Source organism: Arachis ipaensis, chromosome B5, assembly GCF_059453495.1.
Source record: "Arachis ipaensis isolate K30076 ecotype BB chromosome B5, ASM5945349v1, whole genome shotgun sequence".
Taxonomy (NCBI): Eukaryota; Viridiplantae; Streptophyta; class Magnoliopsida; order Fabales; family Fabaceae; genus Arachis; species Arachis ipaensis.
In genome coordinates, this window is record NC_142440.1 from 21,932,454 (window position 1) to 21,955,748 (window position 23,295).

A 23,295-nucleotide genomic window follows, 5' to 3' on the forward strand; every position below is an offset into this window, starting at 1 on the left:
ATGTTATGTAGAGACTCTAAATGGCGCATGATTTCGACAATTAGTTATTTTCATTTTGATTAAAAGTGTTTTAAGATTTTTCATTTTTGCTAGATATATTTGAATGTTTTTTATGTTCCAAGTGTTTGTATAAATGTAAAATTAAGCAAGATATATTAAGTATTTTCCGTAATTTGCACAAACAATACACTTGGAACACATAAAAGTAAGAATTCGTGTAATTATATAAATTAACATTAAATTTAATATCATATAATTATATAATATTTATAGCATTTTAAAAAAAAATGAGATGTAAACGTTCAAAATTTATTGGTGTTTTTAATGTTCATGGTTTATGTAAGTTAAACATGTATGATTTTTGAACTCATAAAATTATTCAAATACAAATAAATTATGTAGTATCTTTTTTACCTATCCATTTTTTTTATTTTTTAACTCATTGTATTATTCAATTATATTAATGTAGCATTGTATATTAGACATTTCAAAGGTAGAATGGGTTATTTTTTAGAAAATATATATAATGTTTAATAAATTAATTTTTTTGTATATATAACATTTAGTCAATAAAAAAATATAATATTTTCTATAATACATAATTAAAACTAAATAATTAATTACATTCAACTTGACTTACAAATTTTTCTTTTTAGTATAATCTGCTCATTGAATTATAAAAAAAATTATCAAAAAAAGATTATTTAATTGTGTTAGATTTATTAAGTAGTAAGATTTTAAACATATAATACTTTAGTTATTTTTTTATAAAATATGTATTGTGTAAATTTATAATATGCTATACTAACGGCGTGTGTATATATATATATATATATATATGAATGCAATTTATTTTTATTTAGACACCTCACCTTTCATTACATGATCATATTATGTATTATATCATGTATTTTTTTTTATCCAATTTTTATCAGATGATCATGATATGATATTAACTATGTGATTATTGAAGTTTTTTTAATATTTGTTAATAGATATTTAACAAGTTGGAGATATTTGTATATTCAAAATTATATTAACACATCTATTTAAGTTGAAGGTAGACATATTCAGAGATGTGTGAATTTAAATATTTTTATTTATATATTTTTTTTTGCTAAACCTAATTTTTTTTGTATACAATGAACATGAAAAATTCTTTTTTATTATATAATATGACATAAAAAAACTTCTTAACATTAGTAATTAATAAATTTAATTTTTCATTCAATAAAAAAATTTGTGTATGTTAATTTAATTTGATTAATAGTTGATATTATATTATGTGTATACATAATATATTTTTTAATTTGTGTACTGAATATTTTCTATATGATTTAATGTATTTTTTAACTGTACTAAATATTTTTCGTGCATCGCATGGGTCATTCACTAGTACTATTATGTCTATGCTATTATGTTATAGCGTTTTTTTATTATTTAATAATATTTTTTAACTTTAATTTTAATAATATTTATATAATTATTGTAACTATTATAAATTTATAACCATTTACATACTAAAATTTACCTTAATAAAAAATAAATATTTATATACAATTATTTTTTATAAAAAATTAATAATTATAAATAATTAAATAATATTTTAATTAAATATATCAAATTCTATAATAATTCTTAACTAATAATAATGTTAGAGAAAGAAAATTTTACCTCTAATAAAAATATGGCAAAAATATAACAAACCATCTAGTTAAACATCTGACGCTACCCGTTTACAAACAATTAAGATCGCTGAACCAAAATAAAATCGTAGCGTAACGTAAGTATCTCCTGTGAAAATCAGAGTTCTGATCCTAAATTCCTAATTCCACATAGACACCAAAAAAGGAAAAAAGAATCCTAATTCCATAAAATTGGTGGGTGTTGTGACTTGTGAGAGAGGGGGCAGCGAGTGTCCAGTTCGATTCGGTTTCTTCTTTCGTTTCCTGGCTGCCAAACAAATCGTCAGTTCTCTACCGCGTATGCAGAGTTTCATGGATGGATTAGCAATTTGGTTGTTTCGATTTGTTTTTCGGGGTTTAACTTTTTGCTGCTCTTCCTCCCTCGTCTCTTGCAATTTGGTTTAATAGTGATTCATCGTTTATTCTTTCGGAATGGCTGAGAGTGCAACGGACGAGTCCTTGTTGGCTCGGATCCAACAACTGGAACAGGGTATGTACGTCAACTTTCTTTTATTTTCTCTGTGCTATTGGACTTAACTTTGATTAGCTATTGTACTATTCATTCCGAATTTTCAAAAAATCATAGGAACGGGTTGTTCTTATAACCACACCATATCATGCCCCTAATTCCTCACTGATTGCAACCCCGAAACAAGCCTCCTTTGTTTCATACCAAGCATATAGTAAATAACAATTCAGAAATTCTTTTTATGGATGGCTCTTTGTTAAAGTTATAAGATGTGCTTAACGAGTATATGTTTTTGCAGAGCGTGATGAATTACGCAAAGATATTGAACAGTTATGCATGCAGCAAGCTGGGCCTGGGTACCTTGCTGTGGCTACTCGAATGCATTTCCAAAGGTATCCATTCATTTTCCTTGTCCATTACGAAAGCTATGTACAATAAGTATCTATTATGTTAAGGTAATCAACGATTACCCATTATATTGAAATTCATGCCCAATTAGGACAGCTGGATTGGAGCAGGAGATTGAGAGTTTGAAAAAGAAGGTGGCTGCTTGTACACGAGACAATCTAAATCTGCAAGAGGAGCTTTCAGAGGCTTATAGAATTAAAGTGGGTTATTGAACCTTTTGTTTCTGTCGCTTAAATAATTCTTTCTATCTTGTTTACTTACTTACTTTACTGTATTCAGAGTCAACTGGCAGATCTACACAATGCCGAGGTTTCCAAGGTTCCTATTCTTTCTCTCCATCCCTTTACTTGCATACTCTTCTTATTATTCTTTCTAAACAGATATTGCATTACGGATCTGTTTTCCTGCTTCGGCAACTTGATGAAAGTTTTTGGTCACATACAGACATTGGTGTAATGGTTTTCCATTTGTTCATATAAAATGGTTATACTTGAATGTCTAATTTTACGATGACTTATGGCAAGCACACAATGGAAAGAGTTCTTAATCCAATTTATAAATTGCCGCACAAGTGCTAGAGTTTATCGAAAGAATTAAATGCTTTTGTGTTGTCAACTTTATCGATTTTGTACATATTTTGACCTACAATGTACATGAGCAGTAACATGGTTCACTGATTATATCTCCAGAATATGGAAGCAGAGAAGCAGGTTAAATTTTTCCAGGGTTGTGTAGCTGCTGCTTTTGCTGAAAGGGATCAAGCAATTATTGAGGTATGGCAATTTTCATTAGAAAAAGTATCAGCTTCACTCTTCTATGTTCTTTGCACTATGGTGGTTATGGATATTCTAAACATTCAATGTGCTAATAACAGGCTGAAAAGGCCAAGGAAAAGGAGGAGATAATGTCACAACAAATAAATGGCATTCATCAAAGGTATTTTGAATCTTTGATCCCTTTAAATTTAATGAGAACGGGAAGCTGATGGTGATTAAACATGTAGCTAATATCAAATTCAAAAGTCAAAACCAAAAAAAAGAAAGATAAAGGAGAACTTGGTGTAGAGCATTATCTTTTACTGGGTATTGAACTATCTGTTGGTGGATATCTTCAATTCTTTAGCCTATCATGGTTTATGGGAGTAATTGATAGAGGTCAAGAATGAAATGTGTTGTTATGGTAACTTTTGAAGCAATATTGGAAACGTGAAACTTGTTGCTCATTATATGATTGCCTATACCACTGCTCCCTGTGGTTATGTTTTTATATATGTAGGACTTGGCTTACCCCAAATATATATACTTTTTTCATAACTTCATGCAATCTTCTTTTATACAGGATAGAGGAGCTCACCTCCGATTGTGTTAAACTGAAAGAGTTTAATGATGCTCTGCAGATTGATCTATCAAAGCAGATTGAGCTGAGTGTAAATTTCAAGATGGTAATATTTCCTCTCCCCTTTTTCCTTCTCTATATCTTTGTTTAATTTCCTGTTATGATAATTTTATAGGTTTCCTGATATTTTCAAGATTCAGCACGTAATAGTTGAAAAGCTGGGCTGTTCTGCACATTTCTTCTCTATTGCTTTATTATGCAAGAAATAAAAAAAATGATTTGTTTCAGCATCTAACTGATTTAAGAATACACGAGTGAAATATTCTCACTGGTTAGCTGTGCTATATCTTTATTGGCATAAAGCATATTTTGGAGGATGCTGGTTACAGAGTGTCAAGGTTACTTGAAAAGATTTACTCCCTCTCTCCCCCCCCCAAACAAACGCACACACAAAAAAAGGAAATACTTAATAATTAATATCTTTGTTTGCTGTGTGATTGCATTTATATGCTTTAATTCTTATGCATTCAGCTGGCTAGTGATTTTTTGTACTCCATGTTGATTGTCTATGGCAGGCTCCATTTTTATTGACTTTTTCTTTATACTTGTTTTGCCCTTACAGGTAGTTAATAAGTTTGTTCAGATCAGACAAGGTTCTCTGGAAGAATTTGAAGATACAAGTTGGGATGATAAATGTGCATGCCTTTTGCATGATCCTGATGCATTGTGGAGTTTTAATGATGCTTCCACCTCTAAATACATTGTAAGATTTTGGAGCCCTGGTATTCTATTCCCTTGAAAATTCTGTTTCCTAGCTTATGCTGGTCATTCATATGGTGTCCAATATGGAAGTAACAATATATGACATGCTATAACTCTAGACTTAGCTTCTGTTAGTGACAGATGATTTTTATTGCATGTTTGGGATGCTTAACCTAACAAAATGGACTTGTATTTTTTTAATGAGATCCAATATTCTATACATGGTGTTAATAACTCTTTCTCAGACAGAGTGCATTAGAAGAACAGCTGGAGACATTGAGGAATTCTGTAGATCGTCTTCAAAATAAACTAAGGGTGGTATGATCTAGCTTACTTTTGTCATGTTTGCTATGTTAACCCTATTTTTCAATAGCCAGTTATTCTTTTCCTGTTTTGGATGCTTTAGGGCTTGGAAATTGAAAATCATTTGAAGAAGAGAGTAACTATACTGGAAAAGAAACAAGTGAGTACTTTTAAAACTCAAAGGGAATTAATCGTTTAATCTATTCTATTTTGGCTTCTTTTTTTTTCTTTCCTTACCTGTTTGGTTATTTTGCATTCCAACGAGTAATTTGCAGAATTCGATGGACAAAGTGGTTGATAATGGCATAGCAGACCTAAAGCATCATCACTCTCAGTATAAGGAGCATATTATGAATTTACTGAATGATGGGGAATCAAGTATTAAATCCATAATCAATGTGATTGATGAAAGAGTCAGGAGTTTTGATCAGAGTACTGTGCCATATTTGATCCCCCAAAGAGATGGACAACTAGAAGATCATGAATGTCGAGATGTGCATATAAGCCCTCAAACTAAACCAGTATCATCATCTAAGGTTTGAATCTGCAATGCTGAGACTATTGTATTCCTTTCTCAAAGGGACTTATCATTTTTGCCGATAGCAAACTTACCCTTAAAGTTAAGCTGTTTGATAGAGTTACTCCCGATGGTATAACAACAAAAATGGTCTTCCCTATAGAAAGTTATCCAATGTTATGGTAACACTGGGACCCAACGTAAATGTATTAACCTGGTCTAGAGTGGAGCCTCACTTTATTCAATTGATTTATGTTGACTGATATGAAGTGTAATCCTTGGTATTCATTAATATAATTGATCACTCTATTGCAGAGTGATCCTAGCTTGGTGGAACTGGAAGCTGGTGGAAAAGGTGATAGATTTGATGCTCTAGCAGTTGCTTTACAAGAAAAGGTCTTTACACCATCTGATCATATACTTTTATTCTCCATTTATTTAGTTTTTAATAGCTTTTTCGCTGACAAAAGTATATGTGCTTTTGATATATGGTAATTTAGCATTCTAATATTCACTATGCTATATTCAGGTTGCTGCATTATTGCTCTTATCACAACAGGAGGAAAGACATCTATTGGAGAGAAATATGAATGCAGCCCTTCAACAGAAGATTGAAGAACTTCAGAGAAATTTGGTGCAGGTTATTATAAGTCACCTCTCTGCTTCGAACACTTGGAACATTTAGGTGCTAGTAGATTTTGATGCTAGCAGAGTTTAGAAAAGGACTTGAGGTTTTGAGACAGCTCGATATTTGTTTAATACCTTATTTTCGTTTTTTTTGTTCTCTATTATTATCTTGTAACTTTTTTTCTTCAATAATGCATGTGCCTCCGAATTGTGAATTAATGATTCATAATTTGAAGAGCTACATGTGCAGGGATCCTTGCTTTTATCTATTGTTTCCAGATATGATTTTCTAATCTGTAAGGTTTTTATTTTATTTTATTTTATTTTTTTAATTCAGGTTACCAATGAAAAGGTGAAAGCTCTTGTGGAATTTGCACAACTAAAGCAGGAGCATCAGTTACTGATAGAGTATGATTGCTTTCATATGATGGTTATGGAATCATATTTTTTCATTTTTATATTATTAGTGGCTGCTGTTTATTTTTGTTATTCTGTAGTGAAATTTTTCCCCTGGAAGCATCTTTATCTTTGTTAATCAACCGAAAAGCATTCATTGAAAACAGCGGTATCTTTATAATAGTGTTGTGTATTTTGAAGGATAAACCTGCATTAAGCTGTTTCAGAGTGTTGTTTTCAACTGTTTTCTGAACAATTATATTTTCTAGATTTTGATTTGATTGCCACAACTGAATAACATGTGAAAATTGAAAAGCATTCTGGAAAATAGTTTGCTAGTTTTCTGGGGACAAAATAATGCGAACATGTACCATCAGAAAACTGAGTCTGAACCTCTCTGTTTTATGAAATAAGTGAGATGTTTCTCTTCCTTAAATATTGCATGATTATCAAAATATGCTGTAATTCTTGTCTAGGAAACTGGATCAGGAGACTAAACACGGAAAAGCCATGGTTAGCATTGGAGAAAGCAAGCTTATTACTCATGAAAGAGATGGAAGTTTAAAAAACTTACTGAAGAAAACATATCTAAGTCGATGGATTGGCCCACTTGATAAGAGCGGCAATGAAGTCAACAGTAATCCAAATAATGAAGGAAAATTCCTTAATAAGAGATCCACCAGTATGGATTTTGCAAGGTAAGTGTTTTATTGGTAGTCAGTTAATCTGAATTTATTGCATCAATAGATGATTTTGGAGGGTAATTTAAGCATATCTCTAATCTAATTGACTTGCATGAAGCTACCACTATGACAAATAGTGATTGTTTTCAGACTTCTGTCTATTTATATGGTAACATGTCTTGTCCATCAGAATGAAGATTGAAATTGCTACATTTAAGGAAAGCATGGAAAGCTTGGAGTGTTTAACTTCATCAATTCATAGGCTTCGTCTCTCTCTTTTCAAGGTATAAAAATATTTCGTTCCGTAAGTGCTAAAACTTCTATATTTGAAAGAATCAAAGCATAAAAGGGAGGTTTCCCCTCTTGACGTATCAATTTTGTCATGCTTAGTTTTGAAACTCAACATCTGAAACATATTAATATGGGTTGCTTGCTTGATATGGCAAACTAGACCAAGGAATCTGTTGCCTGTGAAGATGTAGTTTCTAATATCTCCGAAGTCCTCAATGAAATTATCAATGAAGCAAAACTTGTAAAGACTGCACTTGGGAGCTCCTTACCCATCAGTTGGTCAGGGGAAGGAGATGCTGGTTACACGGGAGATAATGGGGGCAGTGGCACGCCGCATCAGGAATGCAGTGATGAGAAGATAGATACTGTTTCTGCGGCGGGGCTTGAGATGGTAGAACTTTTGATATTTGCTGCTCAGATATTGAGAGATCGCGCAAACCAACATAACATGGCTGTTGATAGTTGAAATTGAAGTAGTATGATGCCTTCCGTGTTTTCTACTATTACTGACGTCTTGGTTTGTATAAAGCTGCAAATTGGGGATTCCATCTGACCAGGGTGATATGTGTAATAGAATGTTTGTACCTATTACCCAATTTGTTGAAATATCTCGAGTGCTTTAATCTGCATTTCTTGTTGCCATTTGATTAATTCAGTGTGTAATCTATTACAGTATTAGTTCAATTATCTTCGTGTTATATAATTTTCTGCAACCAGACATTTTGTCTCTGGTCCTCAAGGATGACGATTAAAAGAGAGCATTTTGTGAAGAATCAAGATATCCCGCTCCAGTTGAAACTGAAAACGAAGCAAACGAAGGATAAAAATTACCATCGAGAAAGAGTAATTTACACATTTATTCTGTAATTTTCGAAAGATATTGAAATAGTTGCCGGCTTGTAAAGTGCTTATATTCGGAAATTGAATTAAAATACATAATTTCTTTTGTATAAATCTATGGGGAAGAGAATACAGATGAAGGAAAGGAAAAAATAGATCAGTGTGTATTCTATTTTTTGTTATCTTTTTAGGATATTTGAATGGGAGTTTGGTTGAATAATATTTGTTTATTTAATACTAGTTTATGTTAAAAGGTTTTTCTTACAACTGTTTTAAAGACATTAATTAAGAATATTACCCAAAAAAAATCTTAGAAAATACAAAGTAAATATTAATTATTTTAATTGTTATAATTCTCTTATCAAATGATTTATATAGGTATATAATATTAAACATGAAAGTTCTTATAGCGCGGGCATTTGGTCTAGTGGTATGATTCTCGCTTTGGGTGCGAGAGGTCCCGAGTTCGATTCTCGGAATGCCCCTTTATTTTTATCGCACTTACTAATTTTAAACGGACCTTTCGTCGATTAGATCTTCGGAACCATGTAACTCATCAGTCATCAGTGATCACCGAATATCAAGCAAGAAAGGCGCACTTTAACAGCCTGGTTTCATTTTAATATTTTTCCATGTCACTTTTCGCCTTTATAGTGTTTAGATATTATATTATTAAATCACCAGCCACCAACCACCGCATGGTTCCATGTGTGCACTTTAGACGAAAGAAGTTTCTCATATTTGGCACTTCTATTAAGTTCACGTACCTGATAACAATTAGAATTAATTCATACTTAGCATGTCCAAGAACAAAGTAAAGATACCGTTGAGTCTAATGTCTTAACTTCAGATTAACCAACAGAAATTTCAATTATCATACGTACAACAGAACAGGCAAAGAACCGTATAGCTATTTAGGAATACATATCATAACACCGTTACAGAAAAAAAAAAAAAAGATATTTACAAAAGGGGTTGTAGGCTTGTAGGTATAGAAATTAGAAAGTATAAATCCATCAAATTTCATACTATATTTACAATAATAAACTACAGGCTTAAACTCTTGAGAGAGAGGAGACAAAGTAGATGGTAGCATTAGGTAATTGATCACTTCAACGCTGCAGGAGCTGGTGTTTAAGAAACTAAAGAAAGTATATAGTCAAAATTTCGGTGGCTGAAGAATGAAGATAGGAGCACCGCCATATTATGCATGTAGGTACCCTTTGTTCTCCAAGTATACGACTATTTTTTCTGCCATCTCAACAGGGGAAGCGCATGGCTCTCCATGTTTCAGCACTATCTGATCATTTCAAAAGAGAGAAAGCTAAATATATTTTTCCAATATTATTCTTTGTGATAACAGAAGATACAAGCTTGAAGGAAGAAACCAGTCAAATTCAGGAATATAAACGGTGAAATAAAAGGTGCAGGCTTGAAATGCATAACTAGCACAAGTTTCTTTAGCAATAAAGGCATGCTAAGGGCTACTCACCTAAAAAATGCAACAAAATTTCTAAACTGGACCACTTGTGATAGGAATGTCAATCTACATACATCCCAACAAGTCAATCAACAATATTCTATTAAAGTTCAGGACACATACCTCAGAATGAATCGGTGTCTCGTAAGGATCGTCAATCCCTGTAAAGCCTGGAGACACTCTAGTAGTCATAGTCATAATAATATATGGACGACATGTAAAGAAAGAAGCAAAAGTGAAGAATGGAATAAAAAAGGCTGTGCAAGACTACCTTTGATCTTGCCAGCACGCGCAAGCTTGTAAAGGCCCTTGGGGTCTCTTGCTTCGCAAACATGTAATGGCACATCCATGAAAACCTGTAATAATGTGAAATCTCAGTTAAGTAAGTAATCTAGGAAAAAGAGCAGTCACAATAATGAATTACCTCAATAAAATCTCCATTTGGCAACATTGATCGGCAGGCATCTCGATCTCTTCTATACGGAGAAATCAAGCTTGCAATGCAAATAACTCCAGCATCTGCAAATAGCTTTGCTACCTCACCTGGATGGAAAAATCAAGTTGTGTTGTTGATATTTATTTTAAGTAGAGCTTTCAAAACTTGCATGACAATCAAATAGCATTCAAGTGATTCCGTACAACAAAACTCACCAATTCTCCTGATATTCTCTGCACGGTCTTGAGCTTTAAATCCAAGGTCTTTGTTCAAGCCATGCCGAATGTTGTCCCCATCAAGAACATAAGTCAACTTGCCCCTCTGATGCAAGATTCGACTCAAAGCACAAGCTATGGTGCTTTTCCCTGTAAATTGTGTAATTACAAAATGAATAATGCTAGGTAACTAACTTTTTTCGACTAACATTAGCCAACTTTTTAAAATTTATTGTATTTATCTTGACTTCTAAATCATAAACCCTTAATCCTACACCCTAATTTATAAACACTAAATACTAAGGTTTAATTTGGTAAGATTTTTACTTTTCAAAAGTGCCTTATAAAAATTAACTTTTAAAAATTAACTTTTTAAAAGGCCGAAACATTTGTATTTGATAAATTAAATTAAAATTAATTTTTAATAAGTACAAACAACAACAAATCCGTATTTGATAAATTAAATTAAAATTAATTTTTAATAAGTACAAACAACAACAAATCCGTTTAGGAAAATAATTTTTAAAATTTAAAAATAATATAATAAATATTAATATAATAATTAAATTTAAATATTAATTAATATATAAAATTATATTAAACCTTTTAATTTTGATAAATACAAGTTAATTTTAAAAACCTCTCTTAATGCTTTCAAAAACATCTTAACTTTTAAAAACTGCAAAAATAAACACATTAACTTTTTTATTTACGAAAAGCAAAATGAGGTACTTGTGAAAACCCTCTTGAAAGAAACTTTACCAAACCAACTTATACTTTTTCTAGATTTATGAGTTATGTTGTATGTTTATATAATTTGTAAAAAAAAAGGGAAAAAAAAAACGAAAGAAAAGTGAGAAAAATGAAGAGGAAGAGAGCCACTAACCAGAGCCACTAAGACCAGTGATCCATATGACACATCCTTTTTGATGGAGTAACCTGTGCCTATCATCTTTTTGGACGGAACAGCTGTGCCATTGAATATTTGTAGAGTTTCCAATTGTAGATAAATGCTTCAGGTTCGTTGTCCCTGATTGAGAACCGCGTCAGGAAACTACATAGCCAACTAAACTGAAACTTGCTCAACCAGCAAGTCATAATGAGAGAGAGAGAGAGAGAGAGAGAGAGAGAGAGAGAGAGAGAATGAAGGGAACGGAAGGTTACCGGATCCGGTGGCATTGCCATTGGAGTTGGAGAGAGTGAGGTCGTGAGCGCCATTGAGGCGCAGCTGATTGGAGCTGTCGGAGGCTTTGATTTGGAGGGATCTGAGGCTGATGAGAGAGCGGTTGAGCTTTAAGAACCCTAGCTTGGGAATATGCGACGTCGTTTGAAGCCGAAGAAGAGGGAAAACGCTTTCTGCCCCCACAGTTGCTGTTCCAGTGCCAGTCATTTCCGCTTTGAATCAAAACTCCCCCCACAATGAGATGATTCTTCTCTTGTTATTTAATTAGAGAAGAAAAAAGAAGAGCATCCCTCAAAGTAATGATAATGAATTAATAATATAATTAAGGAGAAGGGAAAAGACGAATGAGGAAATATAAGTTAGTAATTAACAACGGTAATGGAGTAATAGAAAAGAAGAGAATAGTAGCAGGAATGGATTGAAGGGGGTCATTCACATTCATATGGGTGGTGGGGATTGATGGAATGAATAGATGCGGTGGGAAAGCGACATCTTCTGTCTTTCGTAGGTTTTTGGGAATCAAATTTGGTGGTCGCTGCTCATTCATAATCATGCCATTGCTGCAACAAAACCAAACACCCTCACAAAGACGCAAACTACATACGTTGGCTTTATGTAGCCGCGACGACGATCACACATTATCACTCCTGCCCGCAGGCCTCAAGCACGTGTCTTTTTTTTCTTTTTCTTTTCCTTTTTTTTTATTTGGGTTTAAACAGGATCACAAACTAACTATGGTGACTTACACGAACTCGACGTGATACGGAAATTTAATTTTTGAGAAAAATTCAAAATAGTCCCTCACAATTACCTCGAAAGAGAATGAGGCTCTTGAACAAAAAAAAATCTAATCCGGTCCCTAACAATTACCTCGAAAGAACAACGAGGCTCCTATGCAAAAAAAAAAGGCAATGTTGGTTTTTTTAGCATGTTGACTAATTAGTCCCAAAAAAAAATATCAGGGTCGGATTGGGTGTTTTTTTTCTTGGGAGCTTCGTTGTCCTTAATTGTCAGGAATCGGTGGACCGGTGGGTATTCACTCTTTTTTTTTTTTTTAAATTAGCATTCTAACCGTTTTTAATGGAATTTTTTTAAATAAATAAAATAAATATTTTAATTACATATATAGGTTAATTTGAGGATATTTATGGATTTTCATTAAGTGGCTCATGGTCGTACTTATCCCATTTATACATTAAACGAGATAAGTTTAGATAGCGACTATAAATGAAAGTTATTCACAACGTCTCTAACCCCATATTTCTCTCACATTTCTCTCTTTGTCTTAAACTATTTTGTCAATATTTATTAGTTCTCTGGATGTTATGGCACGCAGGGACGCATGCACGAACACACGAGACCCTGGCATCAATCGCCTCAACACTAGTTGATACATTGCGGGAGCTATCAATTTTGAGATTAGTGTTATCTTTATTGTTTAAATTAATAAGTGTATACGATTTTATTTCAAAAACTTTTATAGAGTTAGTGTCTTAGCACATGAATAGACTGGATGATATTGAGGTAACACAGTTTAGTTTAGTTGGCAAGTTAATAACATGAGTTAGGTGTTTAATTTACTCATAGTAAAAGTTAGATAACTAAGTACTTTGATTTGATTAGTTAATTAAATATTTTTGTTAGTTAATATTTTCTTTAAATTCAGAGAGAATTTTTAAGTATTGGTTTTGTATCCTGTTTATTATGCTGTGATATTTATCTGAGTTGCATTTTAGGTTTGTTAGAATAGATTTGGACATGCTAGAAAACTTAGTTTGGAAACAAATCTTTATAAAAGTTTTTCTTTTAAATAGAGGTCTCGCCTGCTACTACCTAGGCGGGTTAGTCACACACTTGCACCCCCAGACGCCATCGTCCCTTACCTGAGGGAGGCTGGGTTCGACGACACGGTGCAGCTTAGGGACTTTGTATTTGACAACTCCTTTATTACTGCATTCGTTGGACGCTATGTCCAGAGACCCACACTTTCCACCTGCCATGGGGTGAGTGCATCATCACCCTACAGGACGTTGCGTACCACCTCGGGTTACACACACACGAGAAGCCAGTGGGTGGGTGCCTGTGTGACTTCCAGACTTGATACCAGTGACCGACATGGGAGTACGTAGAAGAGCTCTTGGGTTCCGGACCCCCACACGGTCCGCAGCAGGGTGCCCAGAGGAAGGATTCATTTATCATCAAGATGACATGGTTTCGGGACAGAGTCCACCACATGCCTCCAAGTACCACGGATCCAGTCACTCCTCTGACATTACACTAGGTGCTAGATCATGCTGCTGATCGGTAGTTACCTGATGACCGATAAGTCCAACAATCAAGTGCATATCAGATGGTTGCCCCTGTTGGCTGACTTTGAGAGGTGCAGCTGTCTACCATGGGGGTCCGCTATGCTTGCATGAACGTACCACTCCTTGTGCCATGCAGCACATTGTGACACCACGGACATAGCCGGATGTACACCGCTGCTAGTCTCGTGGATATACCACAGAATTTCACAGTGGTGTTCGTCGGAGAGGTAGATTCCAACCTTTTCCTTAGTAGTGAGGTAATTGACTAATTGTTATTGTTTGATGTTCTTGTCGATTTCTATTTACTCAATTCAAGTTTTACCTGCACAAATTGACACAATTTGATTACTGCGTATGTTAATAGGTTGATCGAGATGACCCAGCAGACTAGGGATCACCATGCACAAAGAGTCCTCCATTGGCGTAGGATGCTAGATCGGCTGCATTTGGACAAGGTATACCCTTATCTTTTACTTACTTGAATATGAAACGTTTGAGTACGATTATCATATAAACTGCTTCTGATGAGTCTATGACACTTGGTTATGCAGTTTCGGTGGACGCCGTATGTTAACCCCAGATTGCATGACATTACTACGGACTGGGTGAGGTCCGGTGGAGAGTGGGGGACTTGGTTGTCTATTGTCCCCTGGTATCCTTCAATATTGTGGAGTTTCATTAGGCCGATCGGGTGAAACGGTAGTTCAGAGGTGAGCAGCCAGTTCCTGGCGATCCAGTTCATTTTGACAAGTTTTTACTACTACTGGACGAGAAGAGTATGTGTGGTGGCCTACTCGCCTTCAGGAGTGGTATGATGATTTCAAAGCCCAATTTGAGGAGGGCTACATGATCTCCATTCAGCCTACCTCTGCCGACAGGCTAACACAAGAGTACTAGGTCTGGTACCAGCAAGCTTGCCAAGTCAGACATCTGTTCGGGGAGGATGTGCTTGATGACCCTAGACTTTCGACACTCCCTGATGACATCCAGCCCACACCTAGTCTGCCCAGGGATATCCTCCACCTTCCACGAGATGTGCTTGATCGCCATAGGAGGGAGAGCGGTGGGAGGGACCCCGAAGGAGCTGCCGTGCCTCGACGAGAGTGCGTCAGACCTCGCAGGCAGAGGCTGGACGTTGAGTCCGACGAGGAGGCAGAGTATGTCCGGCAGGAGGATGTCGGCGACATACCCAAGGATGCGGATGACTCCCCCCCAACTAGCACCACTACCAACAGCAGCACCAGCAAGCAGCAGCACCAGGCTTTTATGTGCATCATGATGATCCTTTCACGGCTCCACCTGGCTGGGTGGACCTGGGTGCCTCGTCCAGCATTTAAGAGAGATCAATGGTGGATGAGATACAGTTTGACGAGGTATTTCAGGTTCAGATGGGCGGATGGCTGACCAGCAAACCATGCAGCGGATTGTAGAGCAGTTTCGCACGGCCATAGAGCATGGTGCCGCCTATGGTGTACCTTTCTCCGCCCCACCAGTGACTACCTCGGTTTAGATGCCTTAGATGTCCCCAGGTGCCAGCTCTTCCTACAGACCAAATCTCCGTCTAGGGTCTTAATATGCTACTCCTCCTTCCGTTGACTACGACTGACTGATGACTACCTCACATTGGTTACCTCCCCTATCTCAGCATCTATTACTGCCACCACACTTCTAGACACAGGCGACTGATCAAGCAGACCCGTACTTTCCATAGCCTCCTCCACTACCGTCACATGCAGTGGCCCTTCCACCACCACTGGCACCTAAGGACCCGCGAGGCCGCAGACCACCTCACCAGACCCAGCCTCCCCTTTGTGGCACTGGGCATCACCTTCATTACCTAGGGACCAGCATCCATGATCAGCAATACGTATTGTTAGATTACTTAGTAGTTTATCCTGTATTACTCCAAAGTACAGTGTTTTGTACCAAAATTTTACATTATAGTGATGCTGTACTCCTTTATTTCTATCTTTGTTTTATGTACCTTGTTTAACAAATTTTTTTAGTTACTATCGATGCCTTGATTAGGGTTATGTATGCAAATTGTCGTAATAGAACATAAAACATAGGCAGTTCGATTGCTAAATAAAACAAAATAACAACGATACATAACGTAAACTCAAATGAATAGCACGCTTCTAGTACATATGAAATGCAGCACAAGTTATGCATTTGTTAAGTATCTTCTATGGGTTGATTCGGACAACCCCTCCGAGTATAGCCCGTTTGCTAGCATAGCCCACACCGTCTCTCTTGGCACTCCACCTCGTCCATATCGCTACAAAACCTCATAGAAACTGGTCTGCAGGTTGCCTTTCTACGCATGGCCGAATTAGGGCGCAAACATGCCCTGTGCCACCCTGGCCAAAGCTTCTCGTCAGGGATCAGGGAAAACTCTACCTCGTAAACGTTAAACACAAACTCTTAAAGGTAGACTGGATGAACATATGGCCCCCACTCGACGCTAGCAACAACACAAGCAGCAAGTGCATGATGACAGGGGAAATAAAGTGACTGAAAAAGCCCGTAGTCGCATGTCCCTGAGCTCAACCAAACACGGAATGAACCTGGGCTCCAACTTTTAAACAGCTCTAATTCCTGTAACAAAAAAAAATCGAAGCTCTCCTGTCGCAATGTGTAACCCACATCTTCTGGATACCCTTTCTATTCTTTTCAATCGCAGTCTGCAGCCACTGTGAATACCGATTACCCACTGCCATTTGAGCCTGCGCCTCCTTACCTTTTTGGACAAACAACTGCTGCAATCTCTCGTACGTGCATCAAACAATAGCTGAAATAGGTAGATATCTTGTACCCTTCAGAACTGCGTTGATGCATTCGGATAGGTTAGTTGTCATGTGCCCAAACCGACGCCCACCATCATAATGTTATAACCATATTTCCTTATTGAATCTACCGGCCTAGTCAGCCATCTCACGCGATAATGTCCTCAGAGCATCCATGTACCACTCGTACCCAGCATTGCTAGGACAATATGCAGCATTAATAAGATATCGCTTGCCCCCGGCTGTCTTGAACTGAGACATGAAATTCGCAGCCATGTGCCTGACACAATACACATGGAACGCCCTAGGAGGCTTCCAGAAGCTGTCATCAGCTCTAAGTGCAGCCCTGATTGCATGGGATCTATCATATATAATTAGTAGCCATTCTTGCGGTGTCATATGGCGTCTCAGATTGGTAAAAAAGAAGGACCATGACTTCGTACTCTCAGACTCAACAATGGCGAAGGACATATGGAGGATGTTATTGTTACCATCTTGTGCAACTACAATTAGCAACACTCCACCATATTTTCCATACAAGTGCGTGATATCTAGGGAGCCAAACAACTTACAATGCTTGAAAGCTTCAATGCAGGGAAGGTATGACTAGAACACCTTGTCGAATTGACCGCAGTCGCATACCGTGCCAGGGAGACAACTCTGCGATGCTTAGAGCAACCGTGGCACCTTGTTGTACGACTTTTTCCAATCACCATATATCTGCACAATTGACTTTTATTTTGCCATCCCAACCTTCCTGTACGACGGCTTGAAGTGATAGCTCTATCTCACTATACTCTATAGAACAGGAATGGTCACTGATGAACTGGACTATATGAGTGTCAGGATGATCCTGCATATGAGGTTGCTGTCCACCTGTTGGTGATCCTGTGACATGGTGGGGGCCAAACACCTGTGTGGTCTGTTGAATTTATGCATCTCCCTAACCATTTTAAATATAGTCGAATTAAAATCTAACCAAAATAAGAATGACGAAGAAGACAACAAATACAATAACACTCACCAATATCCCAGATTCTGTCAGAGGGCGACATGGAGACTCCAAGGACAACCATCCGTAAATTGCCGGCAATGTACGTGGTACTTTAACCGATTTGACTCGACTATCGATACTTGACACTTCTCTGAATGTTGTAATTCTTCATGCCTTACAGCACTACCTCTCTACTCTTGAATTTGTGACCAACCCAAAACTCCATACCGCCATTGGTGTTGTAATCGTCGGTCCCCATATTCGAATATGGAGTTTTCTCGTGCATCGCATCCAAATCCAATGTATGGTAGTGGCTGGGTACATACGATAACTCTGGAATTAGACGCGGAGCAGGCAAAAGGTATCGAACTGGTCCATCAACAGGAGTCTCAGGTATGAACTCATCGTCATCGTCATCGTTAGAGGAACCACTTTCATGGCTATCGGCAATGTACTCTTTGTCGGATTCCTCATCCTCAACGTCCAAATCCTGCACTGGGACTAGCACAGTGCAACAGTTATGGTGCGAGCGAAGGATCATCCGGTACAAAGTTCGAGCTGCCAGCACCAGCACCACCAACATCACGAATCTCCGCAGAAAGCTCCATCACTTGTTCAACCATAATTCTGTCGTGCACGTCAAACATTAGGCGCACATGCTCATCGCCATTGAGCCAGAATAGACGAAACTGAAATACACCATTCTCCATCAGTGCTAGCATCATATACCCAACTCTACCAACCTCTTTTCTCTCCCCATCGCAGACGTGTATCAATATCATACTCTTTAACTCAGAAACGAATTTGCTCTTCGAGTTCGGAACAACGCAGGACTACTCTTACACTCAAATATAACTCCGCTGTCACTGTTTCTTATCTGACAGTTGGGATACACTATCACAACAAAGAAACCATTGCCACTATACATTTTTGCTAAGTTTTTCAAAGAAAAACAGAAGAGAAAGAAGAATTGAGAGATTTCTGAGGAATACCAATAGTTTCCTGATCCTTTTATAAGGGGTTGATTTTTGTCGTATTATATCTCGTTTACTATGTAGACATTTTTTAATCTCACGTATCTCGTTTACCGTGTAAACGTTGACTAACCAGCTATTTTCCACGTATCACGTTTGTAAACGTGATATGTTGCCATGTGTTTATGTCTTATATCGTTTACACTATGGTCATAAAGAAGATAAATCACTTAATAAAAATCCGTAAATACCTTTAAATTAATGTATATTTATAATTAAAATATTTATTTATTATTTAAAAAATCTGTTTTTTAATGTTTTTATTAAATATATAAAATATTTAAAATATTTTTTTATTTTAATAAATAATAACATATTATTTTTGAATTTATTTAAAAAATAAAATAAAATAAAATACGTTGACACACGATGATACGATAAATAATTTCAACTAATTTTAATTTTTATACTTATATATACATTTAAAAAATAAAAAATAAATCAATAAATATGCCAATACTTATTAATATGAAGTCACCTGACTATGACCAAGAACGGTCCTCTTGAAAATAGATCTTTTTAATTTTTTTATTATTTTGTTAAATATAATTTTTTTTTCCGAAGTATATTATAAGAAAGCTACCAAATTTTTAGCAACCAAATTCCTAATAATCACTTAATAACATGTCGCTACATTCCTAAATTATTGGCATACATGGATGGCTATTTTAGAATTCATTTGCACAATGACATTCATAAAGCCTTCCTAAGCAATAAACTGGATACTATAGAAATTATACCAAAGTTCCACAATGATGATTGAGCAAGATAATAAAGAAAATAGCACAAATAAAAAGAAACACAGTGGAAAAAAAAATAATTAAAATTTTTTTATTAAATTTTTTAAAAAACTTATTCTTAGTAATTTAGGTTATTAGAAATGTTTTTCCTATTTAGATCTTCAAAAAATCTGTCAATCTAGAACAAAGGGATGAAACTAAAAGAACTAATACTAAAAATTACTGTTAAACTTTGCATCGGCAGTTACTGGCAAATTTACTATCAGTTTTTGCGGCGGTTAACGTGACAATTCCGTGAAACTGTTAGCATTACAGTCGGATTAGCAAAACCATCGGTAAATCCAACGGTAACAGTTGACACGAATCCAAATTAAAATGGTACGCCTATTACCGTTAAAATTATCGTCGGATAAATTCGACGGTAATCAAAATTTCAAAACGCGCCATTTTACTAAATAAAACTAATGTTACTATTGGATTTTTTCAACGGAAAATCCGATGGTAAATTTAACCTAAATTCGAATTTGCGCACCCCTCCCCCATTTCTGCATCTTTCCTCTCTCTCCTCTCTTCTTTCTCTTCTCTTACCACCAGCCACCATTGTTGCTAGCAAGAAGCTCTGCTTCTGCCTCCTCCTTTCTGAAGCACTGTCACTATCGGTATCCTCGTCTTCACTGTCGTTGTTGCTATTGCACGAGCCACCGTCATGCTCTTCCTCCATCTCTGATCTGTCTATGTCACTACCAAGCTTGGCCGTCGCCGTTGTGCCTGTTGTGTGTGAGGCTCCCTTTCTCCTCCCATTCTCAGGTTAGTTCTTCTGCATGTCTCATTCTCCCTTTTGTTTATTTATTTTCTGGTTTTTTAATGAAACTCTAACACCACCTCCTCCTCCCTACGACAGCAACTCAGTATCTTCTGCACCTTTTGTGTAATTCTCTAACTTCTTATGGATCCTCAGGTATTATTTATTCTGTTTTGTCGTGGTGCTTTGCTCTCTCCATTATAGGTAATCTTCTTGCTCTGTTTTGTTATGGTTGAAGCTTATGAAAAATTCTGGTTCTACAATTTTTCTTCTTTGATGAGAAATTACTACTTAATTAATTTTTGTATTGTAAAATCACTGCAATGTATATTGTTGTTGGTAGAATCTCAATTTGAGGAATTTAATATTGGATTCATCTTAATAGTGAAATTAAATTCTAGAATTGCAAATCTAAAAAATTCTTAAACGTAACAAGGAGTTGTCAAAATTTCAAATTAAAAACTTATCTTATAGAAATAGCTCAAATCAAAAGCATTCAGTATCATAAGAACTATTCTAAACGAGAACATGAATAATTTAGTATGTTTCCAAAGAGTCTGATTATGACATTTTATATTTTTTTGTGATTCCATATTTTTCTTATATTAATCAAACATGCACAATTAGTTCTTGACTTTGTGTTTCCTATGATCTAATGAAAGCTCGTACTTTTCTTTTTGCAAAGGAAGTCTAGTGGAGCTACTGAGTTCTCATGGAGCATATTTAATTTTCAGAAGGACCAATATGTTAGACTTAGACTTGGCTATAAAGTCTTCAAACATGTTTCTCTTGTCTCTATTGCACTTTTGCTAATGTCATATGCGTATTGCTATGTCCTTTAATTTGTTGTGTTGCATGTTTTTTATTGTTATTTGGTGTACGAGTTATATATAGAAAATGAAATCAATTTTTGACATTTTTGAGAAAGTTTATCTAATGAATCATAGAATCTAGGAAGTAGATATAAGATTCAACTTCAGTAGCAGTTCTTCTCATGATACACAATTAAAAATATTAAATAAAATATTTTTTAAGAAAATATGTAATCGTCGAATTTTACGTGGGATAAATTCAACAGTATCCACTACTTAAATTGACTATTCTAAAAGACATTACTGTTGAAAATTCAACGATAATTAGCAATAGATTTGTACAAATAAATTTCGCCAATAAATTATTACTATTGACATTTATACCATCATATTTTTTACCATAAAGTAATAGAAAATTTTATTAATAAAAAATGATCAGATTGTCTCACAAAAACTGTTTAAATAGGTGATAAAGAAAAAAAAAACTAATGATAAACAAGAAAATAAGAATGAAAATAGAAAAAAATAAATTTAAATTGAAAATAAAAAACAGAAAGATAGGTTGAAATTGAATACAAAGGAATCACTCAACTTTTTATCTAATTTCTCGATGCAACAAGAAAGAGACTCGTCAACCTAACTTGTTCATACTATAGTTTAAGAATTGAATCGAAAGAACTCGCTCAATCTTCTACCTAATTCCCTAATGTAACAAGAGAGGGGATCACTCAATCTCACTTATACACACCATCGTTTTAGGGTAGTGCTAGGTAGCCAAAAAATAATGTATACTATAGATATAGTACAAAATAAACGCCAGTCTCATGATAAGCGAGTGGAGTACACTTGCTTATCAATAACATACTTATCACTCTACCTTCTTCTCCATTCTGGGAGTAATTAATTCCATTCCCAAAATTAATTTCAGTTTCCTCTCAATCAAATCCCTAAAAATTTCTCATATACATTTAATTCCATTTAAATGCAATTTCAGTGTAGTGGATTAACATCTGAATATACTACGACATTAATCCAAGCGAAAGATTAATACTTTTCTCCCCATTTCATTCCATCCATAACCCACAACCGAGGAAGAGGAAAAGACGCAGAGAGGAGTAACCCAGCAGCTTCGTCATAGGAGCATTCCATAGCCTTGTCTCTGATTCCTATAGGTATGTTATTTAGTTTCATGTTTCCATTAATTGGCATATTGGGACTACATTATCTGTTGTTGCATGTCATTGGAGTTGATGTTAACGATGAAAGTTTTGATCTTTATCTCACCTTGATGGTTTAGGAAAAGGGAAAAGGGAAAAGCTTTAAAAAGATGACGTTTTGGGGGTATAGATGAAGGGAAGGTATCAGAAAAGGGTTTTTTTTTTTGTTTTCCGGCGCTTCTCTTCTTCGCTAACACGCCGAAACGCGTTTCGTCATCTAATCCCTTTTTCTTTCGCCCGATTCTCGCACCCAACGGTTTCAATGCACTTCTCAGTTCTCAGTCTCACACTCTCATCTTCCCTATATTAGCATTCATTCACGGTTTTCTACGGTAAGTAAAACCTTTTTCTCACTCGCTTGTTCCCTCGTTTTCTCTTTATGGGCTTTGGACTTTGATTATCTGAATGATTTTTCTGTCTATTGAAACTCATTGAATCATTTTTTTTCAATTGTTGCGGCCGTTAGAACTGTTTTCCGTTTTGCAATGTGCGCGTGATCATGTTATGCATGTTACATTATCATGCTTTTGATCACTGTCTTCGTTGTGTTTATCATAATGTGGCTTCTCTCTTTGCTCATTATTAATACTCTCATTCGGTTCTGATGCTAATCATTCTTCTTTCCCTCTCTGGAATCTTTGTTAATCGGGATTGTGGAGTCACTCTGTAATTATGCTATAACAGACTCGTTTTGCAATGTGAATAAATGATTATAGGTTATAGTATATATTACTCTTGAATCCTGATACTGTGTGTTAGGGGGAGTTTTTTATTTTTTGGTTTTTATTTTGGCAGAAAGTATTTCCTCTTAATTGATTATGGATATGGCAAGGCACCATTCAAAATTTCTGTCTTAACTCTTCAATGGAATTTGGTGTGTCCTTCGTGGATGCTTTCTAATATGACAATCTATTTATAAAAAGCCTTTCTATCAATATTTCAATTCCCCATTTTTTATGAAAATTTTATTC

At 35.5% G+C, this 23,295-nt stretch overlaps 2 protein-coding genes and 1 non-coding gene across 5 annotated transcripts; 2 read left to right on the forward strand and 1 right to left on the reverse strand.

Annotated features, from left to right (window-relative positions):
- Positions 1-1,724: 1,724 nt before the first annotated feature.
- On the forward strand, positions 1,725-8,174 carry MEE13 (myosin heavy chain-like protein). 2 transcript variants are annotated; one of them, XM_016346893.3, is made up of 17 exons: positions 1,725-2,175; positions 2,453-2,546; positions 2,654-2,762; positions 2,842-2,880; positions 3,252-3,335; positions 3,437-3,498; positions 3,901-4,003; positions 4,520-4,660; positions 4,909-4,977; positions 5,066-5,122; positions 5,238-5,498; positions 5,795-5,875; positions 6,009-6,119; positions 6,444-6,514; positions 6,979-7,200; positions 7,376-7,469; positions 7,637-8,174. In XM_016346893.3, the coding sequence occupies exons 1-17, from the start codon at positions 2,118-2,120 to the stop codon at positions 7,940-7,942; spliced, it is 1,962 nt and encodes a 653-aa protein (XP_016202379.1). In that variant the 5' UTR covers positions 1,725-2,117; the 3' UTR covers positions 7,943-8,174. The 2 variants fall into 2 exon arrangements, with proteins under 2 accessions (XP_016202379.1, XP_016202380.1); XM_016346894.3 differs by having other exon boundaries at positions 1,745-2,175; positions 2,659-2,762.
- Positions 8,175-8,729: 555 nt separating this feature from the next.
- On the forward strand, positions 8,730-8,801 carry TRNAP-UGG (transfer RNA proline (anticodon UGG)). The gene has a single exon. It is a non-coding gene; the product is annotated as a tRNA-Pro (tRNA).
- A 408-nt stretch (positions 8,802-9,209) lies between these two features.
- Positions 9,210-12,369, reverse strand: APK (APS kinase). 2 transcript variants are annotated; one of them, XM_016346895.3, is made up of 7 exons: positions 11,612-12,369; positions 11,334-11,477; positions 10,448-10,597; positions 10,221-10,339; positions 10,068-10,152; positions 9,920-9,966; positions 9,210-9,616 (listed from the first exon to the last, which is right to left on the reverse strand). In XM_016346895.3, the coding sequence occupies exons 1-7, from the start codon at positions 11,835-11,837 to the stop codon at positions 9,521-9,523; spliced, it is 867 nt and encodes a 288-aa protein (XP_016202381.1). In that variant the 5' UTR covers positions 11,838-12,369; the 3' UTR covers positions 9,210-9,520. The 2 variants fall into 2 exon arrangements, with proteins under 2 accessions (XP_016202381.1, XP_016202383.1); XM_016346897.3 differs by having other exon boundaries at positions 9,920-9,977; positions 11,612-12,347.
- Between the last annotated feature and the right edge of the window lie 10,926 nt (positions 12,370-23,295).